Raw genomic sequence first — 21,210 nt, 5'->3', positions numbered from 1 at the left:
GAGAGAGAGAGAGCGAGAGAGAGAGAGAGAAACATATCTGGAAAAACAGATACACGAATCTGTCATCGCGTGTCGAGAGAAAAAAGTAGCCATTTATCAACGGAGTTCTTAATGTGAGAAAATGTTCTAAATGTTCTCGACGAAAGGGAGCTAAACACTCTTGTATGTTCGTGTGCGTCACAAATATCATTAAATCAAAGAATTATTCGTATTAACAACGAAGTAAATTCAAAGGAAAATTTGAAATTCAGATGATTATTTCCGAATTAGTAAGGAATTCATATACCTTAAATTTACACAAATTCACGAAATCAAAGTCGTCTACCACGATGGCATGAAATTCTATCGAGTCGTTGACGACGTCAGAAGTTCGGCGAATGCATTGTAACTATCGTCTGTACTTCGTCCGAACTATGTATGTACACAAACGTTAGATGTATAATATGTGTGCGTGCATATGCGTAAGTAAATTTATGTACACGACGAAGTTCTGATTTACCATGAAACGTTTCTTGTCGAGCAAGTAGGAAAGCAAGGAACATCTAAATAAGTGTTCATGGAATTTGCCATTACTTAATAGTTCGAAAATTGTTAAATACCAGATTTTAAAACAAAAAGTGACATCTGTTTCAAGTCAATGCGACGTATAAAATGAATCGTAATAATTCCAACGAATCATTTTTGAAAAGATTTGTTTTCTAATATCGTTAAATGAAAAATCGAGATTTTACTAATTCAAATCTAGTAAAATCAGATTATCAAAGGTGACATATGAAACAGAAGAGGAAGAGCTGTTCAGGAACGCTCGAGAAAGGTAGTGAATCATTCTATGAGTATAAATTAGCTTACCCTAGCAACTCCGGTTAATTAATTACACTAAATTGTCCTAAGAGTAAATAACTGCCGGCACCTAGGGCAGTCTTCTCTCTCTCCCTCTCTCTCTCTCTCTCTCTCTCTCTCTCTCTCTCTCTCTCTCTCTCTCTCTCTCTCTCTCTCTCTCTCTCTCTCTCTCTCTCTCTCTCTCTCTCTCTCTCTCTCTCTCTCTCTCTCTCTCTCTCTCTCTCTCTTTGTCGTTCCTCTTCTCGCCAGAGACCGCGTGATGCGTTTCCGGAAGACAAGCAACGTTCCCGTTTTGTTTTCGGTCGGACCGTTTAGGATTTGAGCATTGTCTCTTGGCAGGGAATTATAATGGTGACGACAAAGACGACGTTACTGTATCCTAAAATGACTTTGAAGTATTTTCTTCTGATTCATACATATATCCCATTAATAAAAATATTCAGAGAAACTTTGCGAGTACAATCGTTAATATAATTAATTAACAATAAGAAGCACCTTTTTTTCAAATGCAATTGATCATATTAAAGGAAGCTTTACATAAAAGAATATAAAATAAAAGAGCTCTCGGATTTAGGTTCGAACCATACGTTTGATCTGTATATGCTAATAAATCTTAAGACTTCGTCCAAACACGCTCCGTTTAACACTGCTTTTGTCCGGACGAATAAGTCTACAAGCAGGGCCGAAGTTTCAAATACACCACCATATATACAGCACGTCTGTTCTTCGTACTTTATCTCGTAGGCCGTCTCTAAATGCAGAACGTGTTTTGCGTCGGATCTCCTTCGACCACTTAGATACGATTATTCGTTTGAATGGAATGCTCGGGAGTTCGTGCCAAGTAGAGTTATAATCGTTTATATTTCTCTTTTAATCCGCGGATCGCGATTACACAGATAACTAGTCCGCTTTTAAATGAATCTAATGATAACATTTCAATAAGGAAACAAAAAAGGGAATACCGAAGAGTTACGAAAGCGTTCTCAATCTTTAATAAATGCTGACCTCATACAACAGCACGTTGGCCACGAGCAAACGCGATCGAATCGTAAACATTTACACCGCTAGAAACAGATGTTTAGTTCGCAGACCGATACAACCGCTGCTCTCGGTTCAAGAAACCAATTAAAACACAATCGTATTTTCGAAAGTACGTAAAGTGATACTCAACCGGAAATAATAATCGAATGATACTCTGTCATATATTTTCATTATCGATTAAACTAAAACGCTAATTTAATTGTAAAAATCATACTATTTTGAAATCATTATTATATTCGTAAAAAGGAATCGCGCCCGTCGTAGAAAGTGAGAACGCGAAATAAAAAGTTGTACTGAGATGTCAGATAATTTTTTCATCGGCACAGATTTAACTGGAACATTCGTACATTTTGATACATTCGAAACTACACGGAATATGTAAGGACGCATATGTGAACTTTATGGCACCACGTGCGTACCATAAAGAGCGAGGGTTCCTCGAAAAAACACAGCGACAAAGAAAGCCGTGTAGGTGTCGTGGTCACTGATATTTAACTTTATATACCTACACGTGGTCTGTTTCGAAAATAAATACATTCAGAAATAAAACGGTGTATCGATCGGTCCCCATTCTTAACATTCGGCCGACATTCTTCAAGGTTTTTATTCTCATCAACGTATTTTACATTCGCTTTAGTTCCTTGAAATCTTTACGTTCTTAGCAAGAAACGTGTGCGTAGGAAGATATCGGTTACGCGTAATATTTTAAAAATAGAAAAAAAAAAAAGTAATATCGATCTTGTGGCTTTTAACGAAGCAGATAGTACAAGGACCAAAGTCGTGACACGAAGATTCGTAAAAGGAACGACGTTTGTACGCCTCATAGCTAATGCAATATAGAAGTCGAAAAGCGAAAGAGAAGTCCACGAGCTCTCTACGGATGTGCATTTAATTTCTCTTTACAAATCCAGACAATTACACGGTAATTGTTAATAACACTCGTAATTTGCGTTACGGGCCAGTGCGCTGCTTTTAAACTCTCGTTCATACGTTTAATTTATCTCTATTTTGTATATCTGAGATGGGAACACGTATTTCTACGTGGAAAATAGGACGTAAGCGTGAATACACACGCGGCAAGAATATTTTCGACGATTCATAGACGTTTGGTCGAAAACTCTGAACCTTCGTATTAAAGAGTAAATGAAGACTAAGGAAGAAAAGGAAAAAGAAAGAAAAAAAAAAAAAAAAAAGAAAAAAAAAGAGAATAAAAAAGGAAAATTCGCGTACCAACCTGAAAGAATGGTGCCGGGCAGCAACGCACAGAAGCTCAAGTACGTAAGCAACACTCGCCAACACTCCTGACGTGCCTTTTGGCAAGAGTCCAACTTTTTCTCACTCGGTAGGCCACTGATTCTTGGCCCCTTCATCTTGCACGGTGCCGCATACTTTTCGTTCCAGCCTTGTACATACACGCACGCACGTTTACGCACACGACTCGTTTAAAAGGAACTTCGATAATGTCCCACGGTAATACCTTCTACCCCTTCTTTTTCTTCTCCTCTTCTATCCTCGCACGAGAAACGCGAAATTGTGTAATAACATCGAAGCACGTGCTTCGAAGACGCTACATTCGTGAACGTAATTTCGTCTTCCCTTTTCCTCGTTCTTTCGATCCATCGCAAAACTTGTTAACATTTTTAACTTTATGCGTATTTCAAAAGCATCGTCGTTGAATCTCCATGGATATGTATCTTCGTGCGCGTTCGTAGAAAGTCTGAACGGAACAGTCCTTGTAACCCAGCAACAAAGCTACTACAAAGCTTTTATAGGTAAACAATCTTGTCTTGTAAACAATCCTGGGTGTTCTCTCAATGTTTCCGATCGTACAAAAACACACTACAGTACACGAATTAGATACAATAATATTGTCACCGTGAATATCCCCATTGTTTTCGTCTCGACGAAGATACTCCAATCTATTTTCGATTTTCGTTCCATTCTCCAAAATAATCCTGTCGACTGCGTTACGGTTCACTGTAAATACGTAATTTTGGACAATCGTTCGATTACTCGTTTTAATCGAAAAATCTAATCGCAATTCACTAATTACCAACTAATTTCTCAGCGCTCGAAGGAATTTCGAATAGCTATCGATTCTTTTATTCGCTTTGCCAGTATAACGATGTGTCGAATGAAAAGCCATGGAAAATTATTTGGTTTCTCTCTCTCTCTCTCTCTCTCTCTCTCTCTCTCTCTCTCTCTTTCTCTCTCTCTCTCTCTCTCTCTCTCTCTTTCTTTCTCTCTTTCTTTCTCTCTTTCTTTCTCTCTCTCCCTCTCTCTCTTATCTATCTATCTATCTATCTATCTATTCTGGTATATATTTCTTCGAGAGCACAACGTTAAATTGAACGTGTAGAATGTTCGTCGTGATACGATAGAATCCATTTCGCGCGCGATTGCCGTCGTAAAGGATGGTCTTTTCACTGACATACCGCGCTTCCTTCGCTTACCTACATTCAGTGGATAAAAGAAATACCTAACACGCTATGCGTTGAATTATCGATCGCCGAGATCGATTCGAGGCCATTGGAGAAGGACGATTTTTAAAGAAAAACGAATCATACGAATATCGAACCTCGAAAGAGTTCTTCGAATTTTTGCCGGCTTTTCAAAGAAAAGTTCCTCGAAGTATCGTTGAGGCGAAGGGAAAAAGAATCACGAAGGTTAATTCCAATTAGCGTGGTTCGAAAAAAAAAACTAACGAAAAAAGCTCTCTTTCTCTTTCTCTCTTTCTTTCTTTCTTTATCTATATCTAGCTTTCTTTTTCAACGATTCGAATTCAAGGTATAAAAGTCTCGGGCCACAAATTAAAGCCCTTAAACGCGTAACTCTCCGTTGTAAAGTGGCACCGTTTAACGGTGCTTTCCTTTCATCTTTTTCCTCAGACCCGGGCTTTTCGAAGAGGCATGAATTTGTGTTTGTAAAAAGTGACATTTGCTTGATTTTTTGACGCGTCGCGTAAAGAGTCGAGTCGGTGGAAACTAAAGAGAAGGAAGAAGAGAGAAGGAGACATCAACCGGAAACAATGACAACGTTGATGCGAGACGAGACTCGCAAATTATCCCCGAAAGGTATTATTAATTAATCCCCTTGTTAAGCTACGGAGCGAGAGAAAGACGATGAGGGGTTGCCTCGTGTGCCACTGAAGTGCCATTTTCAAGGGTTCCGTTAAGGGTAGAAGAGCAGAGGGTTGAAACATGCGTGCCTACCGTCTAACAGTGTGAAAGTCGTTCCAAGTAGATACATAAATCTCTAGAAGCTGTTGGTATGCGTGAACGTCGGTTATCTTGTTTTGGAATAAGGAGATGTTTCGAAGCGAATTAAAATCCAAACGCACAGGTGCACGTTCTTTAGTTAACGCGTCGGTTATTTGCAAGATCGTAAGGGAAAATAAAGATCGTAACAATATGTAAAATTAATCTATATCTTCTTGACGAACCCCAATTGAATCGAAGAAATATTTTGATTTTAATGTTGTCCAAACGAAAACATTATACGAACGTCTTTGGACAAACATAGTATCGCGTTTCTGTGCCAGGGACCGTCACAAACTGTCAAATTTCTTGTAGTTCCTCGCTCGCAAGCTATTTATAACGAAAGTGTACGAACGGAGCTGCGACGAGTGCACACGATGCAAGTCTTAACTATGTCTCTCTCTCTCTCTCTCTCTCTCTCTCTCTCTCTCTCTCTCTCTCTCTCTCTCTCTCTCCCTCTTTCTCTTTCTCTCTTGGATCCTCTAGTCACCTCCCACACTCTCTTTACTTTTTTTCGCTCAACGCAGTAGCACCGGTACTGGCAAAAACAGAAGCACCCGCAACGAAACCAGCAAAGCCCTTCTGTCCTAGGATATACATAATCACCAAAGTTAATTAAGGTTTTGGAGATGAAAGAGAGCGAAGAATAGAAACGAAAATGGTGCGACGAGAAGCTTAAGTACTGGCACGAGAACGAGGAGAATAACTCAAGCTAGAACGGTTTTGAAATTGCGTACATCCACAGTCTCTTAGATATCTAGAAAGATGTCGTCAGTTTGCTTTATGGATTTCGTCGAACCCTTAATCGGTGAACCAATTTTCAAGAGAATACGGCTATCTCTTTGTCCTTTTTCCATTTCTCGATTCTAGTTCATTTCATGAATGTACGACATTCCTTTTTTTTTTGATTCTTTTCGATTTCCTTCTTTCTTCTCGAAATGCACCTGCGACCAGGCAAGAAGAAACTGATTACGTTTAATCGAGCATAATCTTCCTCGCCGTTTCAATATTTTTTCATTCAGATTCCACGCTCGACAAATTTCTTAAATATTCTTACTTCGTCGACGAACGAAAGAAACTAAAATGAAAAACGTTAAAAAAATTATAGTTTTTTGTTTTTTTTTGAGCGTCGATCACAAATACAACGTGCAAAATGGTGAACGAGAGTGGGAAGTTAAAGCGTCGATCAATTTAAACGTGACACCGTTAGTGAAAGGGAAAAGTTCCGTGACGACCGTTTGCAATTTCGAAAACAGCACAAAGCCATAAAGCTTGCTATGTCGTTTATGCAATTTATTGTTGCTTTCTACTTCAGAAATGCGAAAGCACTCGGCCAATGGACTACGGCTTACGTTCCTTCTCTCCATTTCTCTCTCCCTCCCTCTCTCTCTCTTTCTCTCTCCCTCTCTTTTCTTCTCTTTTTCTCTCTTCCTGTCGGTATGCACCTTGCTACTTATTACGTCATAACTTGCAGTCTCGACGTGAAATTGATTTATCGCCTAGTAGATTTTCTTTCAGTGCGCGCGCACAACATTCAACGATATAAAATTGCGAATGCACGCGAAGAGAAACAGTAAGCACGATGGATGACATGATATCGCGATGCAAGCACGACTCACTTCATTCTCTGTTACGACAACATAAGGTACTCCGTTCTTTTTGTACGACATTTTCTTCCTGTATATTCTACAACATAGTGTCTCAAAACAAATGTGAACATTTGAGGTTTAAAACTAATCTACTGAGTATCTTATCTGGTTTATATATTTAAATATTTGTAGAAAAAGAAGCTAGTTAGGAAGAAAAATGAGCAAAGCAATTTTCTTCTACCTTAATCAAGATCGTCTAGAATTTCCTTAATAATTTTTTCCGTATAATTTTGATAAAATAAAGTTCCACAGAACAATGAAACTTCTCCGAGAAAACAGATTCGAAGGGAGTCGAAATAGAGGAAAAATATAATTGAGGAAAAAGAAAGAGAAAAAACAGAAAGAAAAAGAACTATTTGGATATCGATGGAATACCATTTACACATTGGGCACACGTAATTCGGGCGTACGAATTTCGTTGCTCTCTTTTCCAACGCCAACCCATGCTTCTCGTCCTAGTCCGATCTTTTGCATAACCGTTTTCCAGCGAATACGCTTCGACACAAACGTATTTGTTCAAAGGACGACTGTTGCATCGTGCCACCCATTTTCCACCTCGTTGCCACTCTCTTCCAACCATTCCCTGTACCCCGTCGTCCTGCTATTCGTTCTTCCGGTTTCCACTCTCTCTATCCTTTTCTCTTTCTCTCCACTATTCCCTGAGAGTCTCTCTAGAGTACCCCTGCGATTGGTTTTTCGTGTTTCCCAATTCCTCCCCCATCCTCGAAATCCTAATTTCTCGTTTTTTATTCTCCGTCTCTTCTTCTCTTTCCATCCTTCTCTCTTTCTCTCTCGAGCATTCGATACAACTGGCCTATATCGGTCGGCACTAGGCCACTTTTTCTCCCTCCTACCTTCTTTCTCGTCATCCGACGAGAAACGAAATGGCCCTTTCGTGCGATAACAGAGAAAATCCCAACGTTGCTCTTACCCTCGCCGAGCCCTGATTTTCAATTTTACTCGCGTGGGACTTCGAAATTTGGCACGTTTTCGACGATCCCGTGGCGGATGAACAAAATTTCTATTCCACCTCAAAAGTACCTTTTAAATTATGGCACGTATATAAACTCCGATGTTATTTAATGAAACTTCGAGTACTTTATTATTTCATTAATCAATGGCGAAATATTCATTCTCTTTTAAATCTTCAATATAATAAGAGACTGCTTAAAACAACGTCGAGAGAATATTTTAAACATCTAACAAAAGGAGAATGAATAAATAAATGATCGAAGAGAAACACCTCCGTGGAAAAGCACGCGTGAGGTTGCCAGGAGCAACGCAACGCGCTCAGAGCTAATAAATTCGCAAAGCTCGTCTACAAATTCGTCCACGCGGCCTCTCTCTAACAATAACCTTCGGCAAAACGGTTATGTCGTCGACAGTGACACTGTTGAAGAACCTCAAAGTGTTAACATGTAACGGCTTAATCGTTGTATACAAGCGAGTTGCATATTTGCACACTTCGATCGATTTCTCAACGTTCACCTCTAACTTTCTTATCGTTGATTTCATAAAATAAAATTTGTCAAAGGTACAATAAAAACGCAATGGCAAAAAGTTATCGAACGAAATTGAAAGCGGTCGGTAGCCTCTAATCAATCCATCGTATATGTCGTTCCAAAAGCCCTTTCGAAAGATCAATACGATTGTCTTTCTTTTCCTTCATTCGTTCGTTCCTTGCTTCTTTTATTCTTTCTATTTTTAGACGCGGCACGCGCGAACATCTTACGTAGAGCTTGGCATTCCTTCGATCACAACTCAAATTAAGATATCCCTCAAGCGCTGAACAACTTTCTCCTACTTAATTACCTTCGCACGTAATTCACAGAAGACTCACGTGCTCTTATCACTGTACATAGAAACTCTGTGAAAATCACTGATCCCTTGATAGAGAAGACACTCTTAGAAGTTTCGGAACGCCGAAGAAGTATATCGAAAACCAAAGGCAGGAGGAGGACGTCGTACTAAGATCCGCCGGTCGTTCGTGATGGATCTACGCGTCTCTCTAACAATAAACTAAGACAAAACGACGAAGACGAAGAGTCAGGAGGATGTCGTTTCGTCGTCTGTGGCGAAGATCGCGAAGAACAAGAAGAAGATGAGAAGATGGAGGAAGAGGAGGAAAAAGAGGTGGTAGTAAGGAGGAAGGAGAAGCAAGAGAAGGAGGAGAAAGAGGAATTAGAGGACACGAAAAAGAAGACGTGGGTTCGAGCGTGTAGGGGCCGCACGCGTTACAAAACAGTCTAACGGACTCTAACGCACTATGCGTGCAAAAGGAGGCACGCTATTAGTACGGCGAGCTACTGCTCTCTCTTTCTCCCCTCTCCCTCCCTATGTAACCCACTCGAGACACTCATCGAGTGCATGTACACGTGCACGTGTACGTGTACATATACTCATACACCATCTTATGGTACGGTGTCATCTTATCGTGAGTTTTTTGTGCGATCCTGCACGCGCGTGGAAACCGAAAGGATCGACTCACGTTGCAAGGGGAGCTTTGTGGACGGAAACCGTGTAGTGTATGCCCCCGGCCAATAACACATGCCTGTTATTTTCATTGGAGATGAGCCAAATATGAATGAAAGACGTTCCTAAAGAAAATCATACTCATTTCACTTTTTTAGTTGGACACGCTGCGAAAGCCAATTTACCTTTAGTTTACGCTTTTTCCTCTTTCTCAAATTGAGCCAGAATATTTGTATATTCGAAGATGATTGTACAATATCGAAATGATTACATATGGGAATAGCTTATTTTCTGTAATCTTGTGGATAAATAAAGACAGCGAGATCAGGATATCTCACTTTCGTGGAAAAGGAGAAAAATAAAACCCTAGGAATGTGTCCACATTATATATCTCAAATACAATAAGAGTTTCGAATCTCGCGGGAACTTTTGCCGGATCATCTATGCGATACTACTAACGGAATAAAGAGAAGAAGAAAGAGTGGGAGGGTCAGAGTGGAGACGCGGGATATTATGCAGATAAAATATTCATGGCCATTGGAATCCTCGATCGGATCCGCCTTTATTTTTCGGGATGAATAGAAATGGTGCCACCCTCGTTGACCCGTGGCCCGCAATTCTTTTCCAACCAACGACAATGAGACGAAAAAAGGTAGAGAGAATGAGAGAAAGAGAAAGAGAGAGAATGAGTGAGTGAGGGAGGGAGAGAAAGAGAGAGACCGAGAAAAAGAGAAGTGGAAAGAGAAAAACAGAGAAAGAAACGCGCACGCGTGAAAGAGGCCAAATCACACGCGTCTCTTGCATCGTATTATCCTTTGTGAGCATTATCGACTATACGAATCTAACTAAACTCGAAGTTGTTCATCCAACGAAAAACTATTTTATTTTCTTTTTTTGTTATTATATATTATATATCCCCAACGTGATAACTTTTAAAAAAGTAAAACTTCGTTAAAAGTTAATCGATAGGATGATACACCCATTGCAAAAAGTATTCTTTTTCTTTTTAAATTCACCTTTTTACATTATAATGTACATATGTCGAACAATGACGATGAAGACAAAAAAATGAACCAGATTTAATGTCAAGACCTGGTGAATTTAATTACCGTTTCAATGTGTACCCTCCTTTCTTTAATGATAACGGATGGTTTTTATTAAATTCATGAATTACGCTAGTAGGGATTGACTCGATCATGGAATATAAGTTTCGCATGATTAATTATAAAAAACTTAAAACTCATTAAGAAAGTAACAAAGTTTTTATTAAGGGCTCTTCTCGATCGACATTCTTATGAGGACAAAAAAAAAATATTTTCGACCGAGGATCATGAACAAGAGGTTCACAAAGTTTCTTAAAACCAAGGGCACTCTTAAAGGTAATTTTAAGGCTTTAAAAACAAGAAAAAAGAAAAGGAAAAATATTTACAACGAATAAAAATCATCGTTGCCAATGAGATCGTTCGCGCCATCAGAAAATTTCTAAACCTTCGATATTTTTCTAAAGTCCAAAGAATATTAGGGAATGATGGATGTGTTTTCACGCGTACGCGCGTTGGCCGGTATTGCCTTTGCAATTTTCAGAGGCCCTACTTCGAGCCCTTTCAAAGTTGAGGTGGTCGCCAGGCGCGTCGAACTATCCGCGAGATATCGATGTGAAAAATGATACGAGAGTTCCGTTCGCCGTAATGCCATCCCGTTCTATTTTCGCTATCGGCACATATAATGTTACATGGGAAAAGCTTAAAACGTCAGTCACGTAGCGATGGACGACGGAAGAATTTGACGCAAAACGTCTATATTCCTCGAAGTAATGGGAAGAAGCTTAACGATATATCGAAGAAGAAATCTCTATTTTATATACGCCAACTTCTTTTTCTTGCGATCCTCCTACCTTCTTTTCCTTCTCTTTCTCCTCTTCTTTTCATATTTAAAACTCTGCATTTTTCGCAAAAAAAAATATAAATATAAAACTTTCTTTTACGTAGCAGCTAATTATATCGCATGCCTTGTAACAAGCGTATCTCATTATCGTGATATAATTAGAAAAGCTCTGTAAGTCGTCAGTGAAAATCTTAATACCACGTGAGCGCATTCCTAGGTTAACGACGTTGATTCATTTCCCGCATCTCTTTCTCTCTCTCTCTCTCTTTCTTTTTTTCTTTTACATATACTCTCTGACCGACAATCAATAGCGTTATTGTTTCCCTAATTGGACAAATATTTGCTCCTTCGCTCTCTCATTTTCTCACTCTCGGTTCCTTTCTCTTTCGTATTTAAGAATTTGCCAACGTAAACGAGATAGCGTATATGAGCTACCTTATGATACGTGTGTACATATATATATATATATATATATATATATATATATATATATATATATATATATATATTGTAACACACATACAGAGTGATAGATACTAATTTCAAGTTATATCATTTCATTCGAAAATATTTGATTATTAAAGTATATTCAGAATAATTCTTACGCAAAGGATTATCGCAAAGGATTAACGGATTAAAATTAATGCGATTAAATGTGATTAGTTACAGAATAAATCATTTTCGATGAGTTAAATCACAATTTCCAAAATGTATCTGCATATCAAAAAAGTGTCTGTATTAATAATTAGTCTGTGTTAAAGGTACCCACGATAATATTTACGTTTAGAAGGGAAAACTTGAAGGGGCAACTTGAAAATAGTACATAATATATTACAAAAATCTTTTTTCGTTGAAATAAACAATAGATATTTAACATATAAAAATTATCTGCTCCTACTTTTCTATCCTCTTTTTTAAACTCACAATAAAATCAGAGATGGTGAAACGAGTTACATAGATGCGTTAAGAACACAGTTTTAAGGGAATTGGTATGTTCGTAAGCGTTTACGCTCCAGGTAGTAGTCACATCCAGTCCAAAGCAAGACTCAAGTTAGAGGCCACACATAGGAACACTTCGTGGTAATCCTTTGATTACAGCCTGTTTCGAGAGTTAGGTGAATCACGAGGAAACGCGTAAGATGATATTCCTGAATGGAAGGGCCGGAAGCCGAAGCCGTCCTTCATAAGGGAGGAGAATACACGATGTCGCGCGCGCAAGAGAGAGAGAAGGAGGAGAGAGGGAGGAGAGAGAGACAAACATCGTAGTACACACCGACTACCGGTTACCGCTTGATACGCTGTATATACGACTCTCGAGCTCGGCGTAACACATCCGGTGTGTAGTGGTAACGAAATACACAGTAACACTATATCCGAGATATTCATCCACGGCATGACGTTACAAGCTGAATACCCGCTTGCTCATAATATGCATCCAAAGGTATCGCGTGGCATCCAAATTAATCCTGGTCTTGAGAAGCCCGCAGATATAATCAAAGGTCTTCGACATTCGATTGACGATTAGTGATTTCTCTCTAAAGCAAATTTCCGCTTTCCCCATAGTAACGTACAAACTTTACTAAAATTACATTAGTACACATTATCAGTATATATTGTCTATTCTCTGGTAATCTAAATACTTCCCAATTGTCACACAATGACATTATAGAAACCAAGTAAAAAGAAAGAAAAAAGGAATTAAAAATTTTCAAAGGTCACAAAATTCATCGTGAAATACATTCAATCGAAATCACACGCACGAATGGCCATACGGAAGCACCATAAAGCTAATGATCCCTAAGTGATCCGTACCACGACGACATGATGACTGTTGTGCCAGAGAGGATGGGATTACGAGCAACGAACGGAATGGAACGGTACATCCCATCATTATCCAATGATCCGACATCTCTTTACCGACGATACGAACCACACCTCTGTGCACACGATCGTTTCCCGCATGAAACAATTCGATTCCTAACTAGGTTTTTTAATTCAAACTTTGCTATCTCTCACGAACCTATTAACATTGATATGAAGATGTCAGGATATAAACGCAATACTATTACCGTATATCAGTCAAACTACACAGCCGCAAGATCATTGTACTGGTCGTTTATCAAGTTCTAAAGCGTCGCATACTGATGGATAGATATACACCTGGATCACCCGTTAAATAAGATTTGCTATACTATAGATCGTCATCAGCCATGTGATCGAGTACCTCGACTGAGTAAACCAACCACCGAAAGAAATTATTTGCGGTTAGACGCATATCATATTCAACTTCGAAATACGAAGACTTTGTTGGAACAAACGACGATGTAGCACTATCTATGTAAGCGTATCAGTCTCTTTTATTGATGTAATTGGATATCCATCTACACGAAACTCAGAGAAGATCAATATATAGTAACGTGTAAATGTGAGAAAATTATTTCTAAGATCTTATCAAATTTACACGAATCTAAGCAATCTTGTAATTGTGAGAGAAAATACATTTATTATTATCACAATTGAATGGGAAGTTACCACGAAAAAGTCAAACTTGAATACCTAACCCTTATTATTTAACGTTACATAAGCTATATAACGTTATATTGCACGTACCTACGAGGAAGAAGTAGTTTCAGGCGGAACGAGAGCGTTTGCCGCGTGTTTTCCGGCCATTCGTCATTTTTAGAGGTCGGCTTTCGGTCGATGAGGTATTAAATTATATTTCACCACAGTGATTAACGATCTAGAGATGTATTATTAAACCTTAGAGCAAGCCGGGACATAAAATTCTTATGAGAGAGAAATGGTCAAACCCTTATTCTCATCTCCATCACCTTCCGTTCTTCTTATTTTGTCTTTTTGCATTTGTTTTAACATATATGTGCTTATGTGCATTTATAAGTGCATGTACGTTTACGCTTATACACATCATTCGTTAATAATACGTAATACGATGTAATATTTCGAATAAAATTAATCAATAATTTATGTATAGTCATCAAAGGAAAAAAAATTGTAAAACATATCAAACGAATAATCTGCAATGTACATACGAAAGAATCAAATAAAAATTGAACTTCTTTTCTTTATAAGATTTTATATAATATAAATTGATGTATTTAACTTACCTCTCTCTTGTTATACTGTCTCTTCAAAAATACAAAAGAACACCTTTCAAAGTCACCATAAATAATCACCAAAATTTTCTTAAAAATTGTTCGTAGCAGAAGAAGCTCGAAGATATCTACGTCGTAACAGTTGAAGAACTACACATTTTCAAATTAAACAAATGAAATAAAAAGTATTTGCGCATGCGCAATAAGTTCCCAATACGCGATCTTGTTGTTTTTATACATATAAGGTAATGAACAATAACTTACATATTGTTTTATTATGAAATATTTATAAATTAGATATTTTTATATTTTTCATAACATAATGATTTTTTTTAATATTTAATATAACAATTTGTATGTTCTTAAAAGTAAAGTGAAAATCTTATTAAATTCAACTGTAGCGCTGCTGTCGCAGTCTATAGAATACATGCACGTGTTCTAAGTTTCTTATAAGATATAAACAAAACGATATTTATCCATTTAATAAATATTGTTTTATTTTTAAATATTTATTGGTATATTTTTTTCAGAACCCTTGGCAATGTTGCAAGATTATTTAATAAACCATTATTCATCTCGATTAGAACAAATATTAAATGCTGTGGAAGAATATGCGCATTATCCGATTTATGTGAAGTAAAAACTATATCATATTTTTAATTAAATATTTCTTATTATTATTTGATTTTGGAAACGTTCAAAATATTTTTGCAGTTTTGTATCTTTATTTGAAGCTGATCCTGAAAATGCACAAAAAATCTTGCGCTATCCTAGATATTATTTACCTTTATGTGATGAAGCAGCAATTGAAGCTCAAGAAAAAATAGCCAAAGCACAACAAGTTGTAAAGAAATTGGTAATTACATACTTGAATATTTTATGTTGAAATGTTTCATATTTTATCCATATTATACATATGGCTAGGTTCATATCAGAATTACTGCTGTTCCTATAACAATGCAACACGGACAGATTGGTGAACTAGTTTGTACAAGTGGAATCACAGTTAGAACGTCTCAACCTTCTATCATAAAACTTAAAAAAAAATTCAAATGTAAAAAGTGTCAATATGTATCTATAATCAAGGTAGCTTTTTGTTTGTTAGATAAATTTCATGTAATTCGCATTATACTAAATCAAATGAACAATATTTTATTTCTTAGTTTGAATGGGAACGACATATGTTTCAAAGTATTAAGGAATGTCAAGCATGTCATGCAAAGAAGATAGAAACTTTGACAAATCTAGAACCAGATGATTGTTCTGATTATCAGGAAATAAAAATTCAAGTAAGTTCATAATCAATAAGAAAGTTAATGTTTTCATTTTACATTCTTATTTTCAATATTTTATTTAATAGGAACAAAATCAAAAGGATACAAACAAGTCTTATATGGTTGGACTACAAATAATTTTATTGGATGATTTAGTTGATAAATGCAGGCCAGGAGATAGTTTAGAGATTAGGTATTTTTTTTTTATTTATAAATAATATTGATAAAAGCCAATATTGTTTGACCACATATTTTCTGTATATGAAGTGGGGTAGTTGTACGTAAATGGGGAACTTTATCAGCTGGACGGCAGGCAGAAGCAACAACACAAATGATAGCGAATAGTATTTCAATACGTCGTAAAATAACTGACATAACATTTTCCAATCAAGAAATGCAAGACATTTTTAAAAGTTATTGGCAGCAACATGAAAATGATCCTTTGATTGGAAGAGATAATATACTTGCATCAATTTGTCCTCAAGTATACAAATTGAATACATTCTAAGTAGAATATTATAAAGTGCACAAAATATCATGATTTGTTAAAATAAGATACAATTGTCTATTTCTCTCTTTCCTCAGCTATATGGAATGTATACAGTAAAATTAGCATTAGCTGTTGTTTTAGCTGGTGGTGTATCAAAAACAAATGAATCAGGTGATTTTGTATAACATAATTAAAAAATTCATAGAATTAAATGAAGATAAACTTTTTCAAACAGAACATAATAAATTTTATAAAAATGTATAGGTACACGTGTCAGAGGTGAGCCACATCTTCTTATGATTGGTGATCCCGGAACTGGGAAGTCTCAATTACTTCGTACTGCCTCTAGATTATCAACAACATCTGTTCTTACAACTGGTATTGGTACAACTGCAGCTGGTCTTACAGCTGCTGCTGTCAAAGTGAGTTTACATATTTCAACAACATTTATAGTTGTTAAATATTATGTTTCAAAAAAATATTAGATAAGATATTAAATAAAATAAAAATATTATTAAAATTATAGGATACAGATGGTTGGCATTTAGAAGGTGGTGCTTTGGTATTAGCTGATGGAGGTGTTTGTTGCATTGATGAATTTAATACAATGAGTTCTCATGACAGAGCATGTGTGCATGAAGCTATGGAACAACAAACAATATCAATTGCCAAAGCAGGTTTAGTGAGTACTCTAAATTCTCGATGTACAGTTATTGCTGCTATTAATCCAGATGGAGGCCAATTTGTAGATGGTGAAGAGTGGAAAACACGTTTGGGAAATCCCCTTTTATCGCGATTTGACCTAATCCTTCTTCTCAAAGACAATAAAAATCCAGAATGGGATAAAATGACATCTGATCATATTTTAAAAGCGGCTTATGAATTTAATGATACAGAAGCTCAAACGTAATAAAATAATTTAAATTAGTACTTTACTTTAAGATAATATTATAACTTTGAAACAATTTTAACATACGCACTAAATTATTATTTTCAGAGATACAATGCAACATATAGATTCTGTAAAATTAGAAGGATTATGGACGGAGGAAAGTTTACGCGAGTATTTAGCACATGTACATACATTGAAACCAATTCTTACACTAGAAGCAGAAAAAGTTCTTAGTGCAACTTATCTTTACCATAGATCGAATCCAGAAAGAAGAGCAGAACGAACTACCGTACGACTTTTAGATAGCTTGATCAGGTAATACATAATTTATAGGAAAATAAGAGTTATATACTAAAATTTGTATAATGTAGATTAGCTGAAGGTCATGCAAGATTAATGTGTAGATCAGAGGTACAACTTATGGATGCTATAATTGCAGCAGATTTAACTGGTATTCTTAAAAGTAATATGGGAATTGGATGTCCTTTTCCTACTAATCCAAAATACACATATCATTGCAGAGGTAAATTTCATATAATGTGATACAATCATAATAACACAGATTAATTTTGTAGTTACGAATATTAAAATATTTTATGAATAATTGTAGGAAAGGAGATATTGAAAACTCTTGATTTGCAAATACTAAAATCATTCCTATAATGTATTAAATGCATATTAAATAACGAATTTATGAATATGATTTTGATGACGCTTTTATATTTTTAGTCTGACATTTTATATTTAATTTTCTAACACAAATATATACATTTAATTATTATTCGATTAATTTATATCTTCAAAATTTTAAGTGTTATAATAAAATACAATAATTCAAGGCAGAATCATAAGCATATTAGTTTAGCAATTTAATATTCATGGCCTACTTTTTATCCATAAGTATTTTATATTATTCTCAGTACCTATTGAGAAATAAAATCGTTTATATATAGACCTTTGGAGCTTTGTTTTTTATTAATTGCCACAAAATATTAATTTGAATGTTTCCAAAAAGTATCATTAATTACAAATTATACTTTTTATAATAAACAATAAATCTTAGTATTAATTAATAATTAATTATAAATTAAACAAGTATAACAATTTTTTAAAATGATTGATTTAAATAAGAAAATATAGTAACTGTTATTTTGTATCATTCAGATTTGTTAAAAAGATGGATTTTTACCTTAATTAGATTACTTATTTATTTAGTTTAATAATAGTGAATAAATTTCAAAACTTATAAGGTTTCTTCTATTTTTTACACTAATTTTTATCTTTGACAGCAACCTATGTCATTTCTACTGAAGATCAATGTAATAAACTTTTATGAGAATGTTGTAAAATTCCAAGTAAATTACAAATATTTTTCTTTTTAATTAATTACAAGCACTAAATTCTATGTTAGATGAAAATGTGTAGCTTCAATGAAAAACAAGTCTACATTTCATTATCTCATATTGTAGGATGCAAATCAGATGTGTGAAATTTAATAGATGAAGAAATAAAAAACAACATATAATATTCATAAAAACAAAAAAAATAATCTAAAAACTATAATCTAAAAAACCTATCATGTAGACACGTTTAGTCATTAAAACATTTTGATTTTAAAATTTTCTAAAAATCAATTTGTAAAATCTACATCAGTGCATATAAATGAATTTTCCCATGTATAAAATCTAATACATGTAATAATTAGTAATCTAATTTACGGTTAAAAGTAGTCGAATAAATATGTTGATATTAAAAAAAGCGTATTTTGATTAGGAAATGTTCATTGTTTGTCTTTTATAATTATTAATTTTTTCTGCATAAATTGTATAGATCACCTTATTAATAAAATACATACAATAAATGTGAAATGAACATAATTTCACATATTATATCACTTCTTTATAAGAATATGCTTTTGTAATACAATGGAGATTAATGAATTCAATAAAATAATAACAAAATATCATGCAAACAAACATAGGAGATTTATGAATTTTCTGATATGAAGGCAGGATATATTTCGATCCAAATGATATTTTTAATTTAAGATATTCCTAATAACGTGGCTGAGCAGCATTAGCCATCTGTGTCCGAACAGCGGTAGCTGCTACATTACTCGCAGCATTTTGGACATGTTCATTACGCAAGAAAGTTGTAGCAAATTCTTGTTGTGCCTTTGATACACTTGCATCTGATGTTCGATAAATTCGATGAATCTGCAAATGATCCTCATAATGATTTTAAAACATGAAATATGTGTAACGTTAGATATATATCAATAAATCTTAAACATAATAAATATAATCTTAAAAATAATGAATATACCTTAGTCAATAAAAGGAGATCACCACCTGCTGCAAAGATAAAACCAATAGCAATGAAAAGTAACAGAATTCCAACAAAAATTCCTGCTGCAGTTGAGTTAAATGCAGAAATAGCTGTTATTATTCCACTGAAAAAATAATAAAACTTTAAAATCATATATTTTACATTCTGATATATTATATAATAGTATGCAATTAAAAAATGTTTCAAATAATAAAAATTAATAAAAAATGACACACACACATACACACACACGCGCGCACACGCACACACACACACACACACACACACACATATATATCTATTACCATGTGCCTGATCCAGGTATACCAATAGCTTGTATACTTGTAACAACTAATTGAAAAAAGAAAACAAAGAAAAACACCATAAAGTTGAAGGAGCTATCATTCCTAAAAAAAAGTAATATAGTTAATCAATATATAGTTAGAAAAATTTACTTTTTTTTTTTGTTGAAACTTACTTAAAAGCTCTATATGCTGGTCTGAACCAGCAAAGAAATGAAAATGGTGTAAACAAAATAAGATACAGGATACCAAGACCAAATATGGAAAAGATTTTACTATGAAACATCAAGACAAATCCACCAATTACATTCAAAAACAATACTAAGCCATGAACTGTAATATAAAAGAATTTTTATATATATTTAATATTTTCCACTAATATTAAAAAGCACATTAAATGAACTTACACATCCATAAATAATACAACTGTCTCACTATCTTTTGAAAGTCAGCATGAATTTCCACATCAATATCTTGATAAAAGCATGGTTGAAAACAGTATCTCTCAGGTAAAGGTGGCCAATTATTTCGCCTTGCTATAATGTTGCAATTTGTAATTTATAGAATAATTTTAAGAAATAATAATTTTTAAGATACTCACGAAAATATGAAGTATTCCTCATCTCTTCTTCTCTCCTTGTTTTCCATTCTTCATCAGTTCTTTGCTGCAATAGATACCATATTTCTTTGAAATTATAACTAATTTACTTAAAGTAAATGATTGTATTTAATGATTAAATCGGTATTCAAAAATTTGTAAAAAAATGTGAAATTATGTGTGTATAACACATTACAAAATTTGTTTCGTAGTCCAATTTAATCTCGGATGTGTGTTTACATCTGTAGAAGGTGATAATGTGCTTCCAAGTGCTGCATTCACTGTTTGCTGTGGAGTACGCGCATATGGAGGTGGTGGAGCTTCTTGATTTGAAGGTTGAAGCGTTGCTGGTTGCTGTGTTGCTCCTATTCCTCCATAAATAGGAGGATTTGATGCACCTCTGACTTGTGCAGTTCCTTGTGTTACTGTTTGCTCAGAAAAAGGGTTATAGTCTTCGAGGCCCTTATTAGCAGGTGTTGAAGCAACTGCTCTTTTTATTGCAGGATCCTATAAAAATATATAATATTAGGATCAATTATTTTCGATAGCAATAATCAATTTAAATGCAATATCTAAAATTAATATAAGCATGATAATTATTAATTAAAGCATGTAAATATTGCACCGTACGGTAAAATACTCATATGTAAATATTTATCTATAAAGAAAATAAATTAGACAATAACAGGACTTAATTTAATAGATTCACATCGCGGTGTAAGATACCAATAGAAAATCAAAAATATAATAGATATCTTATTAATATTGTTTTGTTATAAATGTTTCTATTGAACATACATAATTCTCACTATTGCTATGACAGAAATGGAATTCTATGTACTTACCGAAAAAGGATCGTGAATAGTAGGTTCTCCAAATGGATTCTCGTCGAAACCTGACATTTTTTAATCGTGTACTTAATGAAACGTTATTTGACGAACAATTCAAAATTATACAATGAATTAATAATGCGGAAATAATCTTATCTTAGGACAGACTAAACTTCACAATCCATCGCTTTGCGGTTACACACGTCATGTCAGATTCTTGACTGCAATAATCCCTACTTT

The 21,210-nt window shown here is 34.9% G+C and overlaps 3 protein-coding genes across 15 annotated transcripts in view; 1 reads left to right on the top strand and 2 right to left on the bottom strand.

The window, feature by feature from the left end:
- Positions 1-14,489, bottom strand: part of LOC124432795 — a 62,541-nt gene extending 48,052 nt beyond the window's left edge. Inside the window, exons 1-2 of one of the 8 annotated variants that reach the window (XM_046982020.1) lie at positions 14,269-14,489; positions 3,116-3,858 (exon numbers count right to left, since the gene is read on the bottom strand). In XM_046982020.1, coding sequence (XP_046837976.1) covers positions 3,116-3,251 — 136 coding nt within the window. In that variant the 5' untranslated portion in view covers positions 3,252-3,858; positions 14,269-14,489. Of the gene's footprint in view, positions 1-3,115; positions 3,859-3,934; positions 5,060-5,093; positions 6,753-8,599; positions 11,605-12,416; positions 14,220-14,268 lie in introns of those variants that run through there. The other 7 variants (XM_046982023.1, XM_046982016.1, XM_046982021.1 and 4 more) reach the window with 7 other exon arrangements.
- A 119-nt stretch (positions 14,490-14,608) lies between these two features.
- Positions 14,609-17,612, top strand: LOC124432789 (DNA helicase MCM9-like). Of its 6 annotated transcripts, none has more exons than XM_046981996.1 (12): positions 14,609-14,892; positions 14,971-15,112; positions 15,181-15,342; positions 15,420-15,545; positions 15,617-15,723; positions 15,798-16,014; positions 16,116-16,191; positions 16,285-16,442; positions 16,547-16,926; positions 17,018-17,096; positions 17,168-17,227; positions 17,317-17,612. In XM_046981996.1, the coding sequence occupies exons 1-11, from the start codon at positions 14,798-14,800 to the stop codon at positions 17,216-17,218; spliced, it is 1,593 nt and encodes a 530-aa protein (XP_046837952.1). In that variant the 5' UTR covers positions 14,609-14,797; the 3' UTR covers positions 17,219-17,227; positions 17,317-17,612. The 6 variants fall into 6 exon arrangements, with proteins under 6 accessions (XP_046837952.1, XP_046837951.1, XP_046837950.1 ...); XM_046981995.1 differs by having other exon boundaries at positions 17,289-17,612; XM_046981994.1 differs by having other exon boundaries at positions 14,611-14,892; positions 17,284-17,612.
- Positions 17,613-18,675: 1,063 nt separating this feature from the next.
- Positions 18,676-21,199, bottom strand: LOC124432794 (secretory carrier-associated membrane protein 5A). The gene is made up of 8 exons (XM_046982015.1): positions 20,986-21,199; positions 20,381-20,647; positions 20,144-20,207; positions 19,950-20,078; positions 19,719-19,875; positions 19,546-19,647; positions 19,238-19,364; positions 18,676-19,128 (listed from the first exon to the last, which is right to left on the bottom strand). Exons 1-8 carry the CDS (start codon positions 21,040-21,042, stop codon positions 18,967-18,969), a joined length of 1,065 nt encoding a protein of 354 aa, XP_046837971.1. The 5' UTR covers positions 21,043-21,199; the 3' UTR covers positions 18,676-18,966.
- Between the last annotated feature and the right edge of the window lie 11 nt (positions 21,200-21,210).

The sequence above is a fragment of the Vespa crabro genome, chromosome 1, assembly GCF_910589235.1.
Source record: "Vespa crabro chromosome 1, iyVesCrab1.2, whole genome shotgun sequence".
Lineage (NCBI taxonomy): Eukaryota > Metazoa > Arthropoda > Insecta > Hymenoptera > Vespidae > Vespa > Vespa crabro.
This window is presented reverse-complemented; position numbering and strand designations above follow the sequence as displayed.

What these genes read in the sequence shown, in the direction of transcription:
- LOC124432794 (XM_046982015.1), bottom strand. Translation starts at nt 21,042, where the DNA reads ATGTCAGGTTTCGACGAGAATCCATTTGGAGAACCTACTATTCACGAT. An exon ending in CTATTCACGATCCTTTTTCG is followed by an intron (nt 20,648 to 20,985) that starts GTAAGTACATAG and finishes ATATTTTTATAG; the next exon opens with GATCCTGCAATAAAAAGAGC. An exon ending in GTTGTATTATTTATGGATGT is followed by an intron (nt 19,876 to 19,949) that starts GTAAGTTCATTT and finishes TTTATATTACAG; the next exon opens with TTCATGGCTTAGTATTGTTT.
- LOC124432789 (XM_046981990.1), top strand. Translation starts at nt 14,798, where the DNA reads ATGTTGCAAGATTATTTAATAAACCATTATTCATCTCGATTAGAACAA. An exon ending in AACAAGTTGTAAAGAAATTG is followed by an intron (nt 15,113 to 15,180) that starts GTAATTACATAC and finishes ACATATGGCTAG; the next exon opens with GTTCATATCAGAATTACTGC. An exon ending in CTTTTAGATAGCTTGATCAG is followed by an intron (nt 17,228 to 17,283) that starts GTAATACATAAT and finishes TGTATAATGTAG; the next exon opens with ATTAGCTGAAGGTCATGCAA.